Genomic DNA, 11,300 nt, shown 5'->3' with positions numbered 1-11,300 from the left:
AATTTGAGAGAATTGAAAACTTTATAAACATTGTTATCAAAGTTTAAGTGGTTGTCCAATATTATATGATTATTTAATCAAGTTTGAAATATATTTAACCATTTCTTTAACTAATTTAATTAAGTAGTTTCTTGCTAAATTTATCTATTGATTAGTAGTCTTGTTCTTGAAACTTTCCATCATTGAAAACCATTCAAACAACACAATTGAAAATTTTATAAACATTGTACTTGAAGTTGTTGTTTAAAGTTATATTACCATTCATCAAGCTTATAACATATTTAATGATTTTTTTATTCAACTTAATTCGAGTGTTTGTGGCTAAATCTAGGTTTAATCTCACCAGAAGTCCCTATTTTGGTCCGAAATCTTAAATAGGTCTTTTCTCTTGTAAAATTGATTCAATTAGAGGTCTGTCATCAAATTCAACGAACGATCGTTTAAGTGTTGATTACGTGGTATAGTCAGAGTATACATTAATCCAACGTGGCATTACAAACGAATTTTGTATTAAAAAATTTGAATGCGGAGAGGTGTAATCAGCTTTTTTGAAGGGCAAAGTGGAAATAATTAAATCACGCTTTTTTGTTCCTGGAATGCCATCTTTCATCTTCTCCAATAATCAAATCACACTTCCATGGCAGCCACCGTAAAAGGAACTGCAAATTGCAGGAACACAATCACAAGTTTGCCCAATATTTTCACCATTGCAAAAATTCCCAAATCAAAAACCAGGGAAACCCTAATCAGAAAACTAATGATTTTTACCTGAAGATGACTCTTCAGATGATACAAAGTAAGCCCTAAAATCCCCATGAGTTTCATTATCGTTTTAGGTATTGCCTCTGCAGAAAAAAAATTAGCTCTTGGAATCATTCAACTAATGAATCATGAAATAGGAAAAGACAAGCAGAGAAAGAATAGAAAGATGAATCATTCAACTAATTGCTACCTCCAATTTCCACAAAGCTCAAGCACTCCAAATTCAACTACTTAACATCCAAGGATTCTAGCCACACATGTCAGCACCAAATCTCAAATAAATGAAAACTTTAAAACCAGCACTCTATCACAGTACATATCAACCATCAATTACCCAATGTCTGCAGAAGTCGTCTCACAAACTAAAGTAAGGGGACAAAAGGGTTCAGCTTTTTGAGGGTGAAAGTGAGATCTTTCAAGCGCACATCCATTTAGCAAAGAGGCATAGTCTTAACGGTGGAAGAGGAGACCAGTCCTCATGACTCCGACCGGTTATTGAGGACGGCGTCGGCGGTGGTGATCTTGGTTTGTGTCAGCAACGTCGCAGGGAGAGATGAGATTTCTCTCTCACGCACGAAAAGGAGGACGAAGTTTGGGCTACTCCGTCCGACATGAGTGGCATCGTCGGCAACACTCTTGGCCGGCGAAAGGAAGGCGCGACGATACTATTTGATGTGATAAGATTGTGATAAAGACTTAGTATCTGATATATAGGTGTTGTAAGGTTGATTTTGTTAGCTCACCCATACATTTGTTTGTTTTGTTTGTGTATGTAGCGATGATTGTATAATATGTGTTATGAGAGCTTAGATAGGTATGCAGATGCTGCTGAAGCAACGTGATTGTCGAGAAAGGAGTTGCAATTGGAGTTTATTTAAAGTTTTATTTACTTTGTGAAAGGGATTAAAGATTTGTATTGAAATATTTATTTTCGTGTTGGATTTGAATTATTAATATTTAAAGTTGTAATGGCTATATTGAAAGGAAATTTTAATTATGTTATGGTTTTAGCAAAATGCTTTAGCATTTGTTACTCTAAGTGTAGAAAAAAATTGGGATGTTACAGACTAAGGGGATTAGACATGGTTAGAATACTCGGTGTATACCAAAAATAGTTTGTACTCGGTTATAATCTTGGATAAAATTAGTGAAACCTCTAAATAGTTCTTGAGGAAGACTGAACGTAGCTTAGGATTGAATAAACCAGTATAAAATACATGTGTTATTTCTTTAGCTGCTTAAAATGTTTTTTGAAATGCTTACTTAAAAAATATAAACATCTAATGGCTATTACAGACCGTTTAACCCCTGCAATAGTTATTAAGCGTTGTTTTGCGAAAAGAGTTTAGAAACACTATTCAAATCCCCTACCCTCCCTTTCTAGTATTTCCCTGTGATTTCAAGTTGTTCCTCTTCTTCTTCATTGGAATCATCTCCATCATTGGATTCCTCTAATGGTTCTTCTCCCTTGAAGGCTTTTGTGGGAGTTCTTCTCGACGGTCTTTGAGCTTTAAGGGCATTTTTTTCTCAGCATATCGTCTTGTTGTAGCTTTAATTCATGAACCTTTAGAGTCCTACTAGCTCCTCAAAGTTGTCTTTTATGATTTGTACAAATAGAGAGAAAACAACGCAATAGACAAGAAAGTAATATTCGTACATGCATTTAAACATTAGATATTCATTACCGTTTAGCTTAATACATGTACTATATAGCGTTTATGCGAAGTCTGTTTGTAATAACATATGAGTTTAGGATTTGATAACACATTTATGACATTTAGTGTTATCCTAGACTATTCCTTTTTAGTAAACATTATTTCATTAGATATTATTGTTAAACTTCAAAATAAGGATTGTGAGACGATTTTTCTCATATAGTTTTAAATTTTTCCCTAAATTACATTAAAGTTCAATTTTATTTTCAATTTAAGTTTTGAATTTATGTCATTCTTTATTTATGAATGTTTTTCCATATTTTTTACTTACGTGAATAATAATGAAGAATGGAATTTAAAAGAGAAAGAAGAAAGGAAAGATAACTTGAAAAAGAACAAATACGTAGTAAGTTAAAAATTATATTATTAAGGATAAATATAGGAAAAGTAAAAGTGTACACCAAATGTGTATCCTCTCTATAGTATAGATAAAATAATTTTTAATTATTTAAATAAAAATATTAATAAATTACAAAATAATTTTTGTAAAAATGATTATAAAAATAAATAATATTTATATTATTTTATTGGGTAAATAATTTTTTATTATGAATAATTATTTGAATTCAAAATTAAAAAGATAAAAATAGAAAATAGTATTTTTTATGAAAAATATATTAATTAGATTAAAATAATTATAAACTCTAAAGGAAAAATTAGTAATGAAAATGTAAACGCAAAAAACATTTATATACGCTTACGTAATTACATATTAGCATGTAATGAATATTACCAATATTTCTGTACCTGATCATCAACAAATAAATAATTAAATATTGATATTTTTATATTGTTCACAATATCTATTAAAAATATCATAATAAATTTTATTTGATAAAGTATTCATGGAATTTTTATTTGTCAATTGAGGAATAACAAGTAAATTTTCAATGGTTTTGTATCTTTTTATAAAGATTGCCTATTAATTTTACGAGTTTATTAAAATAACAAATAATTTATACTGACATCTGCTTTTATGATTCCCAATCTGCACATACGCTAAAACTAAAGATCTGGCCGTTGAAACCTTTCCATCAACGTGTCACAATTGTCCAATTTGTAGTACACGGATCGCATAGATGAACCGTCGATCAATTCTCCAGCCAACGACGGAGATCAAAACGCAAACCTTGGAAGCACCTTCAATAAATACCTATATCTCCTTTCAAAAAACCATTCGAAGTCTAAAAGCAAAACAAAACCCTAAATTTTCAAATCCTTTTGCATTTGTTCTCTGTAGTCTGATTCTAAGCGAAAATGTCTGGTCGTGGCAAGGGAGGAAAGGGATTGGGCAAGGGAGGTGCGAAGAGGCACAGGAAAGTGCTTCGCGATAACATTCAGGGCATAACGAAACCGGCAATTCGGCGATTGGCGAGAAGAGGTGGTGTGAAGAGAATCAGTGGATTGATTTATGAGGAGACGAGGGGAGTGCTGAAGATTTTCTTGGAGAACGTAATTCGCGATGCTGTGACCTACACCGAGCATGCTAGGAGGAAGACTGTTACGGCCATGGACGTGGTGTATGCCCTGAAGAGACAGGGAAGGACCCTTTATGGTTTTGGCGGCTGATCAAATGCTTTCGTGATTTCCTTTTCTGTGAAATGTATGAGAATCACTCAGCCTTTGTATGTTCGCATATTGGGTTCTCTTTGAAATGAAAATGTTTTAAGAACATCAATTGAGTGTCTCGTAAATGATTAAAGAGAAAAAACTGAAGAATACTAATTGAATGTAGTAGCAATTTTGTTTAGATCATTTCTTATTAATGCTTTTTGTATTTCTATTTTTACTAAATTTTATATCTGGTAAAATTTGAAGAAGTTAAATAGAATAAAAAATAATGATAAATTTATTGCTTTGAGAGTTTGAATTAGAGAAAATGATAGTGATGTATGTGGGTTTGTGTAGTCTGTTCTGTTATCGAGATGGAAATAGAAGAATAAGAACTTCATTCAGGCGGTTGTGATGGGGAATTTGTGATAAAAGTAATGGAGAACTTGACTATTGACGTTATTTGAAATGATTTCTCCCATTTGAAATAGAGATGTGTATCCTGAAGGGATTTATCTTGAAAGGCATGTAGCGCTTGGAAAGAGATTTACACTTAATTCTTTTATATAGGTGGGAAAATATGTATCAATATGAAAGAGATTTATCCTTAATTCTTTTATATAGGTTTGGCTTAAATGTATTTGTATGTTAATTTTTTTTTCAATTAACCTATCGTTATTTTATTCAATTTATATTATGATTAGTAAAATTACATGTTAATTTTTATTTATGGTAATAAATAAAAGTTAATATTTTTAACTATTATTAAAATAAAAAATGTTATTAAATTTAGAAAAATTGTATTTATAAAAAGTAATTATAATTATATAATCTAAGGAGTAAAGTGAGTATAAATTTTCTTAATTATAATTGTAGAATTTTTATAGCAAAAATGGTTCTGTAACCGTTATTAAAAACAATTCTTTTTAGTCATAATAGATAATATGTAATAAGTAATAATATATAAATAATATTGACTTATTTTCTTTTGAAATATTATCAACTAAATATTTTAATATTTTTTAATAAATTTTGAATTTCAAATTTACTTAATTTATAGTTGTATAAAATTAAAGTTTTTCACTTGGTAGTTAATTTTATTCTTTCTCTCCTTAGTTTTCCTTTCAATTATAAGGTGTTTTTAATTTTTATCAAAATTTGTGATATTTTCATATTTTTATGTACTTTTTTTCTTAATATAAAGTGTCCTAAAGTGATCAATTTGTCTCCAAAGTTATGAGAATCCTCTAGAATAAATATAGTTAGGGTTATTATTGCATGAATAAGGATTAATTGAAATCAAAAGTATTTAAAAGTTGATTAAGAGTTAATAATAATTTTAATTTTAATCTTTAAGTTAGTTAGTAGTGTCGTCAAAATGGGTTGAAATTTGTGAGTCAACTCGGCTCACAACGGGTTTGTGTCGGATTGGGTTGGAGAAAAATGCAAAAATTTTGATGCGAGCCAATTTTGATCCGGCTCACTAAGAATCCGACTCATACAGCTTGAACTCGTAGTGGGTCGGGTTGTCAACCAACCCATTTATTTTTTTTAATTAAATTAAATTAATTATTTAAATCTTATTTTTTTTATTGAAATCGAATTAATTAAATTAATTATTCAAAATGCACAACTTTTACTTAGCAATAGAGCCTTTCGCGCTGTTGTTTTTGCAAAAGTTCCTCTGTACAAATAAAACCCAAGATTATAGATTGGATAATATTATAGATGGAGATAAAGAAGATGTTTTAAGAGAGCATAATACTGTGGATTTATCCATTCAAGACTCCAATTTAATAGATGGATAATATTATAAATTGGATAATTCAAGAATATATCATTTGTTTTATCTTGTTTTTAGACCTATCTACAAGCATGACAATTTTATCTTGTGTTATATATTTTTGTTAACGGCTATATATGTCGTTTCTTGGTCAAACGGTTGTGTATGTCTCATTAAACTAAGTTGGCAAAATTTTATGCTTGTAGCTTAGAATATATATAACAATATATTTCTTGTTTCATTTTCTTTTATATCAATTGGTCCAATTATTATTGTTTCAATTTGATCGATCAAAGTAATATGTTATAAGAATCTGAGAAGAAGAAAGTGAAAAAAAGTTAATTAAGTGAGCCAATGAGCCAACCCGTTTACCCACCAACCTGTGGTAGGTCGGGTCGAGTTCGAATTTTTTTGACTCGCTAATAAATGAGCCGGTATGGGTTAGCTCACTAAGTGATCAACCTGTAGTGGGTCGGATCGGGTCGGACCGGATTACCCGTTTTGACAGCTCTATTAGTTAGGTAGCGCTTATATATATATATATATATATATATATATATATATATATATATATAAGATGATGTAGCTTATATATCTGAAGTTATATTTCAGATTTAAGGTTTTTAAGTTCTATATCTTTTAGTTTATTCAAATTACTTCCTCTTTATATCTATGTAAGCAACCTAAGACCTTTTTTGTAACATACACTTTTTATTAATGAAACAAGAGCATTAAATTGTATTTCTTAGTTTGATTTTTAAGATAGAACCTATCTCTTAGTTTGATTTTTGGGTCTTGTAAAGAGCAAGTAGCGATCTTCTTTACATTTAGCTTGGATCCTTTCAAGTGGTGTGTCTTTAATTTCATAAGTTTTTTGTTTTTTTTTGAATACTAAGAAATTAGTGAACAACCTAGAAGATGACATATGCACTAGTCCTTTTCTAATCTAGTTTGCAACCACCAAAATCTGAATCACTGCATCTTCTAAGAACAAATTCACATGACTAGGGTATCATAATCCAAGATTTCTAGTTCCTTTTAGGTATTTTAATTTTTTTTATAGTAATAAGGTGTGATTCTTTTGGATTAGATTGAAACCTAGCACATAGGCAAACACTATTCATGATGTCAGGACGACTAACAGTAAGTTATAGTAAGGAACCAATCATACCTCTGTACATTTTTTGATCGACAACTTTACCTTTCTTATCCTGTTCAATATAACAGTTAGTTGCCATAAGTGTGATTGCTTCTTTGCACTCACGCATCTTAAACTTCTTTAGTAAATCAATGCAATATTTTGACTGATATATAAAGATACCATTTTCATCTTGTTTGACTTGTATTCCAAGGAAGTAGTTCAGTTCTCCCATCATAGACATTTCGAATTCCTCCTGCATAGTTTTTGAAAAGTCCTTGCATAGAAGTGGATTAGTAGAACCAAATATAATGTCATCAACATATATATGTACATATAATTGATCTTTTCCAGACTTTTTAATGAAAAAAGTTGAGTCAACTTTACCTCTTAGGAAACCTTTCATGATTAGGAATTAACTCAACCTCTCATACCAGGATCTTAGTGTGTGCTTCAGTCCATACAATGCTTTTCACAACTTGAACGCATGATCAGGAAACTCAAAGTCCTGGAAGCCAGGGGGCTGTTCAACAAACACTTCTTTCTTGATATAACCATTCAGGAATCTTCACATCCATCTGGTATAACTTAAACTTCATCATTGATGCAATAGCTAGGAGAATTCTGATTGCTTCCAATCTAGCCACAAGAGCGTGTGTCTCATCATAATCGTTTCCTTCCTCCCAGTAGTAGCCTTTAGCAACCAATCTAGCTTTGTTCTTAATAATTTCTCCAGAATCATCCATCTTGTTGTGAAAAACTCATTTAGTTCCAATGACTTGTTGAGTCTTTTCCCTTGGAACAAGTTCCCAAACATTATTTCTCTTGAATTGATTCAACTCATCTTGCATTGCCATGAACCAATTCTCGTCTGTCAGTGCATCATCTATGTTCTTGGGCTCAACCTGTGACACAAAATCTACTGTGTTCTTGTAGACACACCCCTAGATATGTCACCAATGATATTGCTAGTGGACATGTTTTTGGGAGTTTTCCATTCCTTCACTGGCTTAGTTCTGGGAGAATTCTCAATGACCTCTACACTTTGTTTCTCTTGAATCTCTTCACTTTCTTGTTCTTCCCCTGCAGAGTCACTTGCATTTATACACTTTCTAGAATGCATTTTACTAGTAGCATTGTCAATGTATTCATCAAATGCAACATGTGTAGATTCTTCAACACATAAGGTTATTTTATTATATACTCTATAGGCTTTGCTAGAAAGTGAATAACCAATGAAAATAGCCTCGTCGACTTTTGAATCAAATTTACCAAGACTATCTTTACCGTTATTGAGCATAAACCACTTGCTACCAAAGATTCTCAAATGTGTAATGTTGGGTTTTCTTCCTTTAAACAACTCATAAGGTGTAAGATTCAACATTGGTCTAATGATTGTTTAGTTGAGCACGTAGCAAGATATACTGACTGCATCTACTTAGAAGTATTTACGCATATCTCTCTCATTTAGCATGGTCTATGCAAGCTCCTCCAAGGCTCTATTCTTTCTGTCTACTACGCTATTTTACTGGGGAGTTCTAGGAGCAGAGTAGTTGTGAGATATCCCCATTTCAGCACAGTAGTTGTCAAAATTTTCATTTTGGAATTCCCTGCCATGATTACTCTTGACTGATTTGATCTTGAGGTCTTTTTCATTTTGTATCATAGATGCAAAATTCTTGAATAACCTGAAAGTATCACTTTTGATAGCAAGAAAAAAAGTCCAAGTATATCTAGAAAAGTCATCTACAGTTACCAAACCATAAAGTTTTCCACCAAGAGGGACCAAAAAAATCTATATGAAGCAACTCAAGAGGTCTAGTGGTAGACATTTCTCTCTTGGGTTTAAAGGATGTTTTTGTTTGCTTTCCCTTTTGACAAACATCACAAAGCCTGTCAGAAACATATTTTATATTTGGTAGACCAATTACAAGATTCCTAGAGACAAGTTTATTTAATTGTGCCATATGAATATGAGCCAACCTCTTATGCCACAACCAAGCATCATGATCTTTAGACAACAAGCAGATAACAAATTTAAAGGATGTTTTCCTAAAATTAATCATATAGATATTGTTACACCTTTATTCAATTAGCAGGAGTTCATTTGTTGAATCATTACAAATAAAACAATGGTTAGGCTCAAAAGTAACTTTTAACCCTTTATCACAGAGTTGACTTATACTAAGAAGATTATGTTTTAGGCCTTCAACAAGCGAAACATTTTCAATCACATATGAGGATGGTGTTTGAATTTTACCAGTTCCAACAATTTTACCTTTATTGTTGTCTCCATATGTGACGTGGCCGCTTGGCTTGTGAGATAGGCTAATGCATGTGGTTGGATCACCTGTCATGTGTCTGGAGCACCCATTGTCTATTTACCACATTGATTGCTTTTCTCCTTGTTCTACACACGTTTCAGCAGTATTCGATTTGACCATCATGCTTAGGTCTTTTTCTTCTGATTTCAGAGCGTTGGTGCTTCTTTCTCCTTCTTGAATAGATTTTCGAGATGTTCCTGTCTTAAAAATAATTGATTACACAGAATATCTAATTGATTAGTTTTTGAGTAATTTTCGAGAAACCAACTCTGATGCCAATTGCAAAAATGGATAGGCCTTATTTCTTAACCAAGAGGGGGAGGAAGGTGAATTGGTTTGTATTAAAAAATATGTTCTTTTTAAAATCTTTGAAAATCTTTTTCACTTTCTTGAAACACAATAAAATAAATATTGTAATGCAATAAAAGAGATAAGGGATAGAAAGACAAACACCAATATTTTTATAGTGGTTCGACCTCAATGCTTACATCCATTCCCTTTCAATCAACCTGAGATTGAAAGTCACTTCACTATAAAGATTGAGTTATACATTAAGAATTACAGAGACCCTCTCTCAATGTAATCTCCTCTCCAACTCTAAATCTAATATAGAGGAATACAACATAGAAAGAACAATTCTCTTTTTGTAGAGACCCTTTGAGACACCTCTCAAAGAAACTAGAACCTCATGTTCGTTGCCTGGCCATCGACAACAGGGAAACCACAATCCATAAATTGCAAAAACAATACTGATATGCTTTAGAACACCTAAGAGTGTGGATGATGATCAGCCAAAGAAAGCACACAACAATTCCTTCAAGAATCCTTTAAATCTACCAAACTAATGTCTCTTGATTCGTGGAGAATGAGCACACCTACAAAATCTTATCTCAACTCACTTTGTCAGATATTAAAGATCAAATGTTCAAAAGTTATCAATGTAGAGTGTTATGCGTCAATATATAGTTTTCTCAAGTCTGACGCATATTAATCGATTACAATATTAATGTAATCAGTTAAGCAATTAACACTACTATACCAGAATTACACTAAAACAAATTTAACAGATTACGTATTTAATGTAATCGATTGCACAATTATGGTAAGTCAAAACAATTCAAAATATGACCGTTATGGCAATTAAGACTTAACATGAAAACAATTTTCAGTATGCACAAGATTTAACCGATTAAGAAAATTGTGTAATCGGGTTAAGTATAACACTTAAGAGATTTTGAAAACATTTTCATTTGAAAACACATCACTGCACTCATCAAACAACTGTAAGTAAAGGCATGAGTTTTAATCGATTAAACATATAATGTCACTAGTGCGGAAAAAACTTTAGACGTCTGTTATTTTGGGCTTTTAACGTCAGATCCCGATCCGACGTCTTTATGGGTGAGGTTAATGGTACGTCGGACGTATAGAGTCCGACGTCTATAAAGACGTTGGATTACACCAAAACCGACGTGTAAGGGCACTATAGACGTCAAACATGGCACTAAACGACGTCTACTGCAGCTCATGTCTTTGGGTATAGCGTAGTAGCACCTTATTCCTTGTTTCCTCATAAGAAAAATTTGCTTCTTTTGGATCTCTTATGGCATTTCAACCGAAAATTGAATCTGGGTCCTTGCCTAGTTCCATTCCAATCGCCAATGAAAAAGAATACGGTGACATGAGAACTAGACAAGGACCCAGGTTCGGTTTTGGGTTGAAATGCTATAAGAGATCCAAAAGACGCAAGCTTTTCTTACGAGAAAACTAGCAAAGGCAGAAGGCGCTACTACGCTACCCAAAGACACGAGAAAAACTACACCAAAACACAACGAAAACTCATTTTAATAGGTTCAAATGAAAGATAATCCATCAAAGACTAATTTAATCGGAGTAAAAGTAAGTTTAAACGGTTCAAAAGAGATAAAACGCACCTGAAAATGCAATGCCACGAAGAGAAAAGGCGAGGAGGAAGACGATGAAGTGCGCGTAACCGCAGGTTCGCGATTTCTGATTTAACAGGAATC

The 11,300-nt window shown here is 32.2% G+C and overlaps 1 protein-coding gene across 1 annotated transcript; it reads left to right on the top strand.

Moving 5' to 3' along the window:
* The first annotated feature begins 3,638 nt into the window (after positions 1 to 3,638).
* On the top strand, positions 3,639 to 4,227 carry LOC124831223 (histone H4). Its single transcript, XM_047305141.2, has one exon. It carries the CDS (start codon positions 3,735 to 3,737, stop codon positions 4,044 to 4,046), a length of 312 nt encoding a protein of 103 aa, XP_047161097.1. The 5' UTR covers positions 3,639 to 3,734; the 3' UTR covers positions 4,047 to 4,227.
* Positions 4,228 to 11,300: the final 7,073 nt, after the last annotated feature.

The sequence above is a fragment of the Vigna umbellata genome, chromosome 9, assembly GCF_029865625.1.
Source record: "Vigna umbellata cultivar VRB3 chromosome 9, Vumbellata_1.0, whole genome shotgun sequence".
Lineage (NCBI taxonomy): Eukaryota > Viridiplantae > Streptophyta > Magnoliopsida > Fabales > Fabaceae > Vigna > Vigna umbellata.
The sequence above is the reverse complement of the archived record's forward strand: the minus strand, read 5'-3'. Positions and strand labels throughout refer to the sequence as shown.

Excerpts from the sequence above, each read along its gene's own strand:
- LOC124831223 (XM_047305141.2), top strand. The coding sequence starts at position 3,735 with ATGTCTGGTCGTGGCAAGGGAGGAAAGGGATTGGGCAAGGGAGGTGCG.